Source organism: Cenococcum geophilum, assembly GCF_001692895.1.
Source record: "Cenococcum geophilum 1.58 unplaced genomic scaffold K441scaffold_34, whole genome shotgun sequence".
Classification (NCBI taxonomy): domain Eukaryota; kingdom Fungi; phylum Ascomycota; class Dothideomycetes; order Gloniales; family Gloniaceae; genus Cenococcum; species Cenococcum geophilum.
Genome location: NW_027137592.1, coordinates 1,702,217 through 1,716,671, shown reverse-complemented (window position 1 = coordinate 1,716,671; position 14,455 = coordinate 1,702,217). Strand labels below are relative to the sequence as shown.

Sequence of the window (14,455 nt, the reverse complement as noted above, 5' to 3'; positions counted from 1 at the left end):
ACGACCTTCCTCAAGCCTCTATCACGACGATTGCCAGCTCTTACGTCCGAATGGCCTTTCCGGCGGTAATCAGTTCAAAAATAGCTTGCTTTCATCCTAGGTAACTTCGCAGAAGTTAGAAATAGGCCCTTAGATATATTAATCACGCTGTTAAGACGGATATTAATGGCGGTGGTTACAGATGAGGTTTCTAAGTTTAGGTAAATATTAAGTCTTGGCGCGATCGTAAGGGACTTTGGATGGCTCTACAGATTTAAGTATAAAGATATTTATCTGCGCCTGTTATAAGTTAATACCATCCTTACCACTTTTTATACTAAATTTGCATATTCCTACAACAAGTTCTAACTAAAATCTTTTAGATTCTATCCTCAAAGGCATCCACTATGCCATCTCCTGGGTACGATCCTTCCCGTACGGAAGGAACTCTAGAACCTACTTTACCTGATCCTCCTGGAGCTCCACTGCGCCTTCCTAGCTTTGGAAGCTTCTTTAGCTTATTTACTCCTTTCTTACCTAGTAATACAACTATGCCGAATACTCCTACTCGCTCTGCTACATCTAGTTCTTCTACTCCAACGCCTACTACCCCGAACCGTCGCATTCACCAAGCAATTGCTCGTCTTAATAGACGAGAGAGACGCGAGGAACAGGAGCGGGAGGAGCGAGCTGCAGAACGTATTCAACGTCGCCAACAGCTTCAGGAAAGCAACGCTCGAGCGCTTATTCCTTACTCCCTAAGATGCACGATCAAAGGCCTCTATCGCTACCTTCAAGAACCTATCTCTCGCATTGCTGTATTAGTTAAGCAACCATATTCTACTGTCCACTACATTGTCAATAAAGCGCAGACCCCGATACGTAGTAGATATCGCAATGCTCTTACATACGGCTCGCCAATTCGGCGTCGACTAGTTGATTTCCTAGAGTCAAATGCTTAGGCGCGTCACCTTACCTACTCGGAGCTTTCCTTCCACGCAGGAGTCCCTTGTTCCGACTCTACAGTCGCCCGATATCTTAAGAAGGAGGGCTTTCGACGCTGCATTGCTCATACAAAGCCCTGGCTTACTGCAGCTCACCGTCGCGCCCGGTTAGCATTTACATTGGCTTACCGTCACTTCCAAAAAGAGGATTGGTGGAGAGTTATATAGACAGATGAGGCAGCTATACATCGTAGTGGGCACTAGCGGCTCTATATCATTCAAAGACCTAATAAACGATTTCTTCCTAACTACCTCCGTCCTAAGTTCACTAACATACCTCATACGATGGTATGGGCTGCATTCTATGGTGCAGAAAAAGGACCTCTACTATTTTAGAACAAGGAAGAATGGGGCAATATTACGGCGCAGGGCTTCCTAGATCACATATATCCAAAGCTTAAAAAATTCTACGACTTCTACAACGCTAAGTATAGTGTATATTTCCCTAATCACAAATTTGGAAGTACCCTAACAATTATGTAAATAGATGGAGCTCCCTATTATAGAGCTCGTATTACCATCGCCAAGTTCCAGGAAGATAATATTAAGTTACTTTAGTGGCCAGCAAATAGCCCGGATCTTAACCTAATTAAGGCCGTTTGGAATTTAATAAAGACTCAATTAGCTAAGCGGAAGCCTCGCCCGTTAACAAAAGAAGCAATATAAGTAGCCATTAAATCTGAATGGGAGAATCTAGAGGCCTGCTACTTTAAGGATCTAGTTACTTCTATGCCTGCACGCCTTCAGGCAGTAATTAAAGCAGAAGGGGGACCTACCAAGTAGTAGAGGACAATAGAAATCTTGGAGGACAATCAGGATCTTAGAGGACGATTAGGAGCTTAGGACGATCAGGAGCTTAGAGGAGACATTTAGACACTCGTTTAATTGCTAAGCGTTAATTTTAACACTCATTTGGCTACTATAACTTCAGAAATATTCGTATATAGGCAATCTACCATACAATCATTAGTTTTAAAAAGCTTCATAAATTTTTGATATTGAGGTCTTTCGAAGCTCACTGCCAAGACGGGGAAACTCATACTAATCTATATGAGGATTTCCGCCCGAGAGGCGTCACTAGTAAGGCGCTAACAACCGGAATTGACGAGGTGGTGTAGTAAAGACTTCCGTAATCTTAATCGACCATATAAAGTACAGGCACGCTGCAATCCAGTTTAGATACGGACTACTGCCCTATAAAGGGACTAAGTTCTTATACGAGAATATAAGAACGTAATAGATAGAATAAAGGGAATGTAGGCTGCCCGTTTAGAATTGCTGGTATTAGTATAGGACTTAAATTATATAGGTAAGAATGGTAGATACTAAGTATACTATAAAGCACTTTTTAAGCTATTCCGTCTATATAATAGAGGCAAGGTAAATCCTTTTAATAGGATAATTAAAGTGGAATAATTTTCTATAAATATAGTATAAAATAGACGAAACCTAGACGGCTACCGAATATACGACATTTCCTATATTAAGAGACCCATATAACTAATACCAACTTCACTAAATAAAAGAAGAACGTTTTAGATAAACTCGTATATAAATTAGAATATATACAATCAATTCTACGATAATAATTTTCTTTAGATTAACAGTATACGCGCAGATAAGTTTATAAAGAAATAAAATTTTAAAACTAAGCTTCTAATTAAATTATAGGAGGCCTTAAAATAAAAATAAAAACGGCTAACGTAATGGGGAATTTGGTATATTTAATCCCTAGGAATTTAGGTAAATTGGCTATAAAATAAGGCAAGATAGAAAGAAGTTAAGAAAGCCGTTGGTTGGCTTAAAGGTAAAGGCGGCATATCCGATATATAGGTAAATTAAGTAATAAAGGGGCTCGTTAGAGTAAGAGGCTGGCTAGCTATACATATTTTTGCGGATTTTATATTAGTAGAGTAGTATAATAACCCACCCTCTTCTGCCTTTCTCTTCTAATTTACCGTACGTTTTTCTCTAATAGGCTTTATTTTTATAATAATCTCTACCTTTATAGTTTAAGCTTCTTCTAACTATTCGTAATTAAGTATATTAATTCTATTAACACTTAGGGCTAAATTAATAGCTAATCTTTATAACCGCCGCTTTTTAATATATAGAATAGCCTTATGTTGCTCCTCTACGAAGGCTCTTCTTAAGTTTTAAACATAAAATGACTTTATTAGCTTATTGCTTAAGCTAATACGCTTTAAGGGAGATTCTAGGTAAAAAAAGGTAGAAATAGCGCGATTAAACTAACTTTGCGTCTTGGGTATATCTATAGGCTAACTAGGTATAAAGGGGAGCTCCGGAGTACGTCTTAATAAGGGAAGAGAATAAGGACAACTATTAAGCACTTACTGCTTAGGTAGTGTTGACCTACCAAACCGCTAGAAAAGGTTAGCCATATCCATATAAATTGGTTAAATTCTTACATTTTTGCAGGCGGTTATAATGCTCTTACCTATAAAGATTAGCTCTAGTGCTTACTTATTAGTAGGAATTCTTAATATTACGCAGCTGACGGCAAGATATACGGCAATCTGCTATAATTTGCCCTAAGTAGGCTGGTGATAGGTCTAAGCTCCCCAGCAGAATATTAAAATCTCCCCCTTTACTCCTTTATTTCATTAACTATATCCATACTAGTAAATATATAATTTAAAAGTATTATACTTTATCTTTATATCTTTATTAACTTCTTTAATTTCTTCTATATTAGTTATACTAAAGGTTTACTAACCTCTACTATCCTAAAAAAATATAACTATAGCTTTTAAAAAGAATAAAGTATAGACTACCCTTTATATAACTACTTGAAATACTAATATATACCTACCACTAAGGTAAAGGTAAAAAAAATAGCACTACTGGTGTGGGAAGAATTTAGAAACGTATACGCGAATAGTAGTTAAGCTAAAGTACTATAAATAGTATATATATGGTAGTATGCAGCTAACTTTAGCAGATGGCTATATATGGCAATAGAGTATCTAGGGATGGCATCCTAAAACGTTAGTTAAATACAAATAGCGATTCTAAAGAAGATAGAGGCTTAATGCCCTAAGGAAGAGCGTATCGTTAATAACTTTAGTAGAGTTTAGACGAAGAATCTCTAGATCTACATATACAGAATTTAACTATAGTATTTATTATATAGACTCTATTCCTTTACACCCGCTTACGCTTTAATAGCGGTTATAAGTCCTAAATCGCCCTAATAAGCGGCTCTAATGCTACCGTCCCTTTACTAAAGAGCTTATCTCTAGTGCCGAAGATAACTCTATAGCCGAGTCGTTTTATATAGCGCCTATACGCAGTAATAAACTATAGAAGTCTTAATACGGTATATATATAGTTAGAAGATAGTAAGGAATAAAACGTAGCAGTAAACCTAAATTAAAACTTATAGATAAACTAATATTAAAAGCTGCTATGCGCTTCTTTTTAATGTTTATAATGTTAGGTAAGGCTCCTAAAGGTCTTTCTCTTACGCTATAGCCGGAAGGGAACGTAAAGACTTTAGAAAAGATAATAGACTTAATATAGGATAAAGCAGTAGAGTATAATGGGGTTTCTAAAGGCGACGGTTCTAGCGAGGCTATATAAAAACCATCGCCATTAATATGTCGCATGGTAAGCTACTTCTTATTACTTCTATATATACTAATATAAAATAGATATATAATAGTATTAGCTAGTTCCGGTCTTACCTGTTAAGACGTATATAAGATTATATAAAGGCTAAGTACTTATTTAGAAAGCTCTCTAAGTAGGAAATAATTGCTAAAGTAGAAGAGCTACTCTATATAGATGACTTTTAATGCTCTAAAATAGTACGTATAGCTATACTACCTTAGCACTCTCCTAACTATTTATAGGGCGAGCAATCCCGCTTTATAGCACCGGTTATTATAGTCGGTCTCTCTAAATTATTTTTTAAAGGAAGGTAGTAATTTAGGTTTAGTATAGATACGTAGCACTTTTTGCGCCTAATTAGCCCTGGGGCTATTATACTAATTTATATAATAATCCGCCATATTATTAATAAATAGAAAAGTAGTAGTTTTACCTAACAAAAGCTTAAAGCAGGTGCTAATCTTAATAGTAATTTATTCTTTCTCTACCCTTATTCTAACTACCTAGGCTACGCCATAACTAACTCTAATATTAGCTATATAAGAATGGATAAAGGCTATATAGGTGGATTAGTTAATAGAGCGCCAGAACCGGATTTTAGGGCTTCTGCGATAGGGCGTCTTAAAAAGATATTAAGTAACTATATATAGTAACGACCCTACTATATAAGCAATTCTAAATCCATTTAAATATAGTCTTAATAATCTTTCTGACCTAGATTCTAACTATGACGTAGGATTTAATAAGTAGCGCTTTAATATACTTCCACCAGTATACAACTACTTATAATAACAGTTCTGGACTAATACTTATATCTAGGTACTTAACGCGTCCCTTTCCTTAAACCTAGACACCTTCCGCCCTTCTAGTACTGTTACTTAGCCTAATATACCCCACAATATATTGCCTAATTAAACCGACTATAGTACCAATTACTAAGGTGGTAGGCCTAATAATGTCAGCGACCCTAATAGCGGCACGGATAGCGGGACTAATATAAATAAGTTGTCACGGCACTGACCTAACGCATACTGTTTTATACTATCTCGTACTGTTTCCTACTGTTGGCTAGCCCACCACTAGCGACTTGGCGGCCGGCCCTACTATTTATATATAATACCCCCTTTTTACCTTCTTTCCCTCTTTATACTATAGCGTAGTTATTTAGTCTACTTTATTACAGCACTATAATAGTTTATGGTATCTTTAATTTGCGCCCCATCGCGATTACTAATTCCTTATACCCTAGCTAATTAACCTCCGCCCCAGAGCAATCGCGACCTGCGCGCGCCTCTGCTAAAACTAATACATCCCCAGCACAGTCCTAGAACGATCCTTAGTTTTTACCTAGTACTTAAATAGGCGACACTAACGACGCCGAAATGGCCGAAACCTAGAACTCCCGTGACGTTTTTGTAGACCTCTTTATAGAGATATACCCCAATATCGCATAGATAATCTACCGCTCCCTACTATACCCTAAAACCTTTAAGCCTAGCAAAGCTTACCTTACCCTTATTAACTATACCAACGAGTTCCTTAATAATATTAAAGCAGAACTATAGTATATATATAACACAAACACCGCCAATAAGAAAGCTAATGAAAACCTTAGTGCCCTTATCGCCTCCTAGATAGGAACTATTAACTCCTAGGTAAAGACTATTACCGTTCTAAAACAATTAACCCCTATAATAATGGTAGTAACCTAGCAGAAAAAACGGAGATCTAAAGNCCCGCCAATATTTAGCGGAAAAGGTACCCCGCTAGAATAATAAGCTAAATTTAAGACCTGGTATATTAAGATTAAGGGAGTCTTTAACCAGGACTAGGACTACTTTAATATAGTTTAGTCCCAGATCCTTTATATCTCGGATATACTAAAGGATAAGGCCTATAAGTTTATTAAGTAGGGCCTAGAGCTTATGCATAAGAACCTAAATAACACATCTACGTGGAAATGGCCTACTAAGGAAGATATGCTTAAAGACCTTACTACCTACTATAAGGTCCTTAATATAACCTAGGTTATAAAGAACAAGCTTAACTATTTCCCCTAGGGCGAGCGTAATTACTAGTCCTAAAAGGGAGAGCTTAATAAGCTAATAACCTACGCTAAGAAGACAGACGAATAGAAGGTAGACCTACTCTAAAAGTTTATCTCTTTAAAGATAGAAGAGCTGGCACTTAGACTTACCTATAAAATTAATAACAGCGACTATATAGGTTAAAGTAAGCAGATAGATGTGTTCGCTAAGAACCTTGTAAACTATACATACTAAGCTAACCTTAAGAAGAACGCTAACTACCGCCTACCTGCCTAAGCCCCTGCCCCTATATTAACCCTAACCCTAGCAATAACTAGAGAACCTATAGACCTTAATAGAATCTTAAATATAGAGCGTAAGCGCCGCGTTAATAATAGACTATACCTTGCCTATGGCCTACCTAGCCACTAAAAAGATGCCTATAACCCCGCTAAGATAGTAAACCTAGTCTTAATGCCACCCCGTTAAATAACGCGAACTAATAACCGCGGACGCGGTAACTATAAAGTCCATTATAGACGCGGTAACCGCGGAGCCTATTATAGCCGCGGCAGATAACCCCCCCCTTTAACCCTACGGCTTAGTTACTCTAAACTATACCCTATATAGGAGCCTAACCTGTTAATAACGCCTAGTATTAGCGACTTCGCGCTAGTAAATACAAACACGGCTACGTTATTGGCGAGGTATTGTTTTCTTATACCCTAACTAAAACTAAGACTAATACCGCTAGCTAGATAGACACTAGACCGCCCTATTAAGACAGCCTTATACCCTAGTTGTTAAAAAGCAAACCCTTAGACTAAGTCGCGTCTAAGGGTCTAAACTATATAAGGAGGAAGACGAGAAGATTAGGTCCCTATTACTAGATTAATTAGTCCTTTCTATTAGTAAACTGCCACTTAATCTTAGATTAGCAAATAGTAATAAGAAATTAATCCTTATTTAAACCTAACTCTCCTTATTATATAACCTATACCCCTAAGTTTATATTAATATAGTAAGCCTAGTAGACTCCGGTAGTACTGTAATGGCATTTACTAACGTAAAGTCTATTGTAAGAAAGTATAATGTTATAATTAAGAAGCTGCTAGCACCTAGGCCACTACGCCTCGCAGATAGTATCCTAACTTTGCTTATTACAGACTACTTTACCACCTAAATATTAATCGGCCTCTATACTAAAGCTATACTCTTTTTTATTACTAAACTCTCGCCTACTACCCTAATTATCTTAGGTATACCCTAGCTTTAGAAGCACAAGCCTTACCCTAGCTTTAGGAAACTTAAGATCCGCTTTAACTTAGACTACTACTTTAGGCACTGCCTCCTGTAGAGGATAACCAACGTTAGTAGGGACGCCCTATATAGATACTTAGTACTACTAAGCCTAGTACCTAGGACTATATATAAAGCCCTAATAGTAAAAGACGTTCCTAATAAAGGGGAGCCCATATAGCTGCAAAGAAACGAGATAGTAGAAGACTAGACTACCCTAATACTTAAGACTAAAACGATAGGCCAGCCAGCCCTACCGAGACTAAGGAAGAAGGTCCGCTTTGCGCCGCTACTACTAAGAATCTAACCCTAACCCAGGTACTATTTAAACCCTAGCCGCTTAGCCTAATACCTAGAACTAAGCTATATGCTATATACGCATACTATAGCTCGTGTTATAGTAAGGACTGGCTATAGAACTACTAAGACCTAGATAATAGAAACCGCACTACCATAACGCCTAACCTTATACCTATCTCCCGCGCGTACCGTATAGGGCCGCCGCCTTATTTCCGCCCCCCTAGGCCGACTGAGCTATACTAGCTTAGCCGTAGCACCAAAGAACTAGATACGCCCTAACCTAGACGATATTAAATGTATTTATGCTATTAATTTTACCTAGTTCTGTAAATAAAAAGACGTAAAGGTAATAAGGATCTATATAGCGGAGCTAGTAGAACTAGTTAAATAAGATAAGTACTAATAGCTACTTAAAGAGCTGCCTATAGGCCTAATAGGAGTACTAAACCTATTAGAAAGGTCTTTCCGCTAGCTAGTAGAAGGTAACTATATAATAAAGGAAGCCCGTAAAGCGCTCCCCCCCTATTTCTATAACTTTCTTAAAATAAATCTAAAAACCAAACCCAAGCTTTTACGTTAGAAGATAGTTAATACTAATGTTAAAAAATTCCTAAAAGGCAAACCAGGATTAACCCGCGAAGACATTCTATAATGCCTACTAAAGGAGTTTAGTAAATATATTAAGCACTTCCTCCCTAAAAACGTAGATAAGCTACCTCCTTACCGACCATAGGACTATAAAATTAAGATTACCCCCAGAAACTAGGCCCTATACTATAAAAATAGACCACTCTTACCTACTAAACTTAGGTATATAAAGAAGTGGATTAATAAGATGCTAGATAAGGGTTTTATCCGCGAATTAACCTTACTAGCTACCGTACTACTCCTCCTCGCTGCTAAGCCTAGCGGCGGTATATAAATCTACTATAACTACTAAGGCCTAAACATAGTTACTATTAAGAATTAATACCTACTGCTACTAATCCGCGAGATACTTAACGCATTTTATAGTGCTAAGTACTTTACTAAACTTAATATAATTGCTGCGTTTAACTAGATCTGGATTATGGAGGGCTATAAGTAGCTTATAGCATTTATTACCTAGTTTAGACTCTATAAGATACTAGTTATACTATTTGGCCTCTATAACGCACCCACTATATTTTAAAACTATATTAACTATATTTTATATAACGCCCTTAATAACTACTGCACTACCTACCTTAATAACGTCCTTATCTTTTCTAAAATACGCGCTAAGTATACTAAGTATGTAAATAAAATTATCTAAAGACTTAGTAATACTGGACTTTAGATTAATATTAATAAGTTTAAGTTCTACTCTACTAAAACAAAATACCTTAGCTTAATTATCTCGACTAATGGTATAACTATAGACCCTAAAAAGGTATAGGCCCTATAGGAATAAAAGGACCCAATATTAATTAAAGAACTATAATAATTTCTTAGCTTCGCGAACTTTTACTAATAATTTATCTAAGGCTACTCTGCTATTGCTACACCTATAATAAAACTTCTAAAGAAGGATATTGGATAGCTATAGGGACTAAAACAAGCCAAATTATTTAAGGCCCTTAAGGGAGCCTTTACTTTAGCACTAGTACTAGTATACTATAACTATATAAAGAAAATAGTGGTAGAGATAGACGTATTAAATTAGGCTTCTAGCGGAGTCCTTTCCCAGTATAATAATAATAGAAAATTAAAACTGGTTGCATTCTTCTCTATAAAGCACTCTACGCCAAAGTATAACTATAAAATCTATAATAAAGAACTCTTAGCTATTATTAAGGCTTTAAAAAAATGGTATCCTAAGCTATAAGGAACTAAGGAGCCGTTTAAAATTATTACCGACTATAAAAACCTACAGACGTTTATAACTACTAAGTAGCTAAACTAGCGCTAAGTCTGGTAGGCAGAGTTCCTTTTATAGTTTAACTTTATAATTATATATAGACCTAGTAGCAAAGCTACGCTCCCTAACGCCCTAAGCCGGCTATTAGAAATAAGGCCTAAGGATATTAATAATAAACGCCTCCGCTACTGAGCCTAAGTCGTTATACCGCCCTAAAAAGTTAACCCTATAATCTTAGAAAAATTACTATATAAGTCCCGTAACTCTAACAACGTAGAGTTTATAGCCGCTTTAGACCCTAAAATAGCTAAAAAGTTATTAAATAAGTTAATTTAGCTGGGATACTAGGAGAATAAATTTGTAAGAGATATAGTAGCAGCCCTACGTAATTAAAAAGCTTACTATTAGCTAAAGAAGATTAGGAAATTACTCCGTTGCAATAAGTTAGAATATAGTATTATTAACGGACAGATCTACTTCTACTAATGTCTCTTTATCCCTAACGCCCTAGACCTCTGCCTAAAAGTTACCTATCGCTCTTATAGTAGCGGCCCCGCTAGTTACCCTAGCTAGGTTAAAACTCTTAACCTCTTAAACCAAATATACTAGTAGCTAGGAATCTCTTAGTTTATAGCTACCTTCGTTAAAGACTATGCCCTATACTTTTATACTAAGACCCCCTATTTTACCCCACCCGGTTTCCTAAAGCTACTAAAATTACCTACCCGCCCGTAGACCAATATCTTAATTAACTATATTACAACGCTGCTAGTATGCTAACGCTATAGCAAGGCATATAAATATATCCTTATTATTATAGACCGCCTAACTAAAATATAATACCTTGTTTTAGTAATAGAACTCTTAATAGAGGAGCTAGTTAATAGCTTTATTAATAATATATATAAGCTCTATAGTGTACCAAGCACAATTATCTCTAATCGCGGCATATAATTTATTAGCAACTTCTGGCGATGACTAAGTAAACGCCTTAAGATAACCTTGCGACTAAGCTTAGCCTAGCACCTAAAAATAGACGACTAAACCAAAATTATTAACGCTGCCGTAAATAAATACCTTTATGCTTTTATTAGCTTTATATAGGATAACTAGGTTAACTACCTACTACTTACTAAGTTTGCTATAAATAACTAAGTTAATAAGAGCATAGGCATCTCCCCATTTTTATAAACTATAGCTTTAACCCTCGCCTTAAAATTAAGCCTACTGGCCCCTACCTACTAATACTATTAGTATAAGCAAAGAAGGAGTTCTTCCGCGTAGACTCTATAGCTAACCGCTTTAAGCGGATATTAACATAGCTTAAGGCCCTAGCCTGGATTTTATAAAGATAATGCTAATACCCGTAGGGATAAGAGCGTGTTATTCTACGAAGGCGATATAGTTATAGTTAGCTTAGAAAATATAAAGATAAACAAACCTAAGAAGAAATAGGACGATAAATAGGACGGCCTATACCCCGTACTCGCAGCATACTAAGGGGTAGTTATAGTAGACCTCCCGGACTATATTTAAGTAAATAAATCCTTTTATATATCTAAGGTCCGCCTCTAGGCTGCTAAAGAAATCCCTAGCTAAGCAAATATTAATACTGTAGAGCGCTATAATATATAAGGATGAGTAGCAGAGAGAGATAATAACGGCAATATAGAAGATAAATAGGAGTTTAAGAAAATCCTTAATATATATAATAAAGACCCCTAGGGCCTAACTTATAAGATTAAATAGAAATATTATAAGGATATAACCTAGTAGCTAGAAAAAGACCTAAAGGGTTATAAATAAGCTGCATAGCGCTTTTATAAGCAATACCCTAAGAAGCTAGGACCCCTAGACTAGGTATAAGATAAGGAAAAGTCACGCTAAGGTCACGGCCGACCACCATATTAAAATTTATGGTGGTTAAGATGTTATAGAACTTTGACCAGCAGTTAAAGTTATTTAATTAGCTAAATTCTCGCTAAGAAACGCCACGCGGATTAATTTAAGTGGTGGTATAGAGTTCTGCTGACCTTACTTACTAAACTAACTAATTAGGATTTTCTATGCCCGGCATAGAAAATTGCTATTAGCTTAGTTAAGGGCGGTAAGCAGAACTAATATCTTTGTGGTAAAAAATAGGCAACCCCATATACTGCCTATTTTTAAGTTATTTATTTAGTTTAGGGACTAAACTATCTAGGGGAGAGGAGTACTGTTACGGCACTGACCTAACGTATACTGTTTTACACTATCTCGTACTGTTTCCTACTATTAGCTAGCCCACCACTAGCGACTTAGCGGCCGGCCCTACTATTTATATATAATACCCCCTTTCCACCTTCTTCCCCTCTTTATACCATAACGTAGTTATTTAGTCTACTTTATTGCAGCACTGTAACATAAGTGTTGTAACGGATATAGTAGAGTTAATATAGATAAAGATAGCGATGCAGATAATGGAACGGATATAGCTCTAGGTGGAAATATAGATAATTGGAATAGTATAAAAAAGGGGGGTAACGAATATAATGGAGTGGATATAGACAATAATGCTGGCGTAAATAGTGGAGAAGATATAGATAAGGATAGTGGCGCCAGTAATAATTTTAGAAATAATACCTATAAGCTTATCTTTAAAGGTATAAAATTATGGAATTAGAAACGTACTATTAATATACTATATTGCTAGAATTACGAATAGTTAATAGCTATAGTTAAGCTATTTAGAAAGACGCTTAGGGCTAAACCTAATATAAGTTTTTGGTATACTATTAGAAAAGGGGTTAAGTCTATACTATTTAATAATAAGAATCTAGATATCTTTAGAATAAGGGTAGAGGAGGGGCTAGGCAAGGCAAATGCTTTATAGTCTGTAATAGGTTTAGAGGAGTAGCTATTTTATATAGTAGTTATAATATAAATATATTTTTAAAGGCATATTATAGCAATCTATAGCAATCTGTGGCAATCTATGGCAATCTATAGCAGTATATTATAATTTATATAGTTCGTACAGTTTATACAGTTCGTATAATTTATATAGTTCGTACAGTTCGTACAGTTCGTATAGTTTGTACAGTTCGTACAGTTCGTACAGTTTATACGGTTCGTACAGTTCGTATAATTTATATAGTTTGCGCGCTATTTATTTATAGGGTAGCAAAAAGCTAGCATTAGTTTAGTAGTTAAGCGTTTTACTGCAATTTGCTATTAGATACTGCAAACTTGTTATAAAACGCGCGGTTTGCTATTAGATGCTGCAAACTTGTTGCAAAACGCACGGTTTGCTATTAAGGTGCTGCAAACTTATTGCAAAACGCACGGTTTACACAATTTGCTAACGACCATATCCACCTACCGCAACCGTACAGTTTGCGGCAATTTGCCGCAAACCGCAACAACTAGCCCAAAATTTTTTTTCCTGATAAACGCATTATATTATACTCTTTTAAAACTTAACGGGTATATATAAACACCTTTTTATAGTAGACGGCAACCTTCTTCTTATTACCCCTATCTCTTACCTTATTCTTAGTATACTAACCTTACTCTTATATTAAGCGTTACTAGCTAGCTTACTAAGAGTTATAGGTAGTATAAATGGCTGTGGCATAATCTTAAATTTAATTAAGTTATTTAGTATTAGCGCTAGAGAGAGCTCGGGCAATATAGTAGTTTAAAAAATTAAAGAATCGTTACTAGGCTATTAAAGCCAAAGTTAATAATAGAAATCTATTAAGGATAAAAAAGCTTACCTTAATATAACTGCCGCTCTTAGTACGTATGCATTAATTATAAGGACTAAAGGTATTAGATCTTATATAGTAAGTCTTATTATAAGCCTCTAGAATCCTTTTATTAGATTTTTAGTTTTTTTTAAAGATATATAAGCAAAATTATTTAGGTAGGACTAGTACTAGTTATAGGTTAGCGGGGGTTAGGGTTCTATATATAATGGCAGGACTAAAATACGCTAAGGAATTTGCTTAAAAGAGTAGTTAGTAAAAAATTAAGGGGTATATTAAATTAATAATAAAAAAGAAGAAAATCTTAATAATATATTAAAGATACGTCTAAATTAGACGAAGGTTAATAATAGGAAGTAAAGTATTAAGGAAAAGAATTAAGCATAATAAGTAAGGTATCCTTATACTTTACCGTCCAATATCCTTTTAGTAAATAGCCGCAACCTTGCCGATATAACTCCGTTATAATAGCGTTATTTAAAAGGAAGAAAATATAAGTATATATTATCTAACTATTACTTCCTTATAAAAACTAATTACGCGGCTGGGGAAAGGTAATTAAGACGTTAATTAAAGACGTATATA

The 14,455-nt window shown here is 35.7% G+C and overlaps 2 protein-coding genes across 2 annotated transcripts; both read left to right on the top strand.

Moving 5' to 3' along the window:
* The first annotated feature begins 350 nt into the window (after positions 1-350).
* K441DRAFT_727960 (uncharacterized protein) lies at positions 351-1,073 on the top strand. The gene has a single exon (XM_067654166.1). The coding sequence runs from the start codon at positions 387-389 to the stop codon at positions 939-941; it is 555 nt and encodes a 184-aa protein (XP_067501590.1). The 5' UTR covers positions 351-386; the 3' UTR covers positions 942-1,073.
* A 99-nt stretch (positions 1,074-1,172) lies between these two features.
* Positions 1,173-1,819, top strand: K441DRAFT_663813 (uncharacterized protein). The gene is made up of 3 exons (XM_067649262.1): positions 1,173-1,290; positions 1,330-1,462; positions 1,556-1,819. Exons 1-3 carry the CDS (start codon positions 1,269-1,271, stop codon positions 1,647-1,649), a joined length of 249 nt encoding a protein of 82 aa, XP_067501589.1. The 5' UTR covers positions 1,173-1,268; the 3' UTR covers positions 1,650-1,819.
* Positions 1,820-14,455: the final 12,636 nt, after the last annotated feature.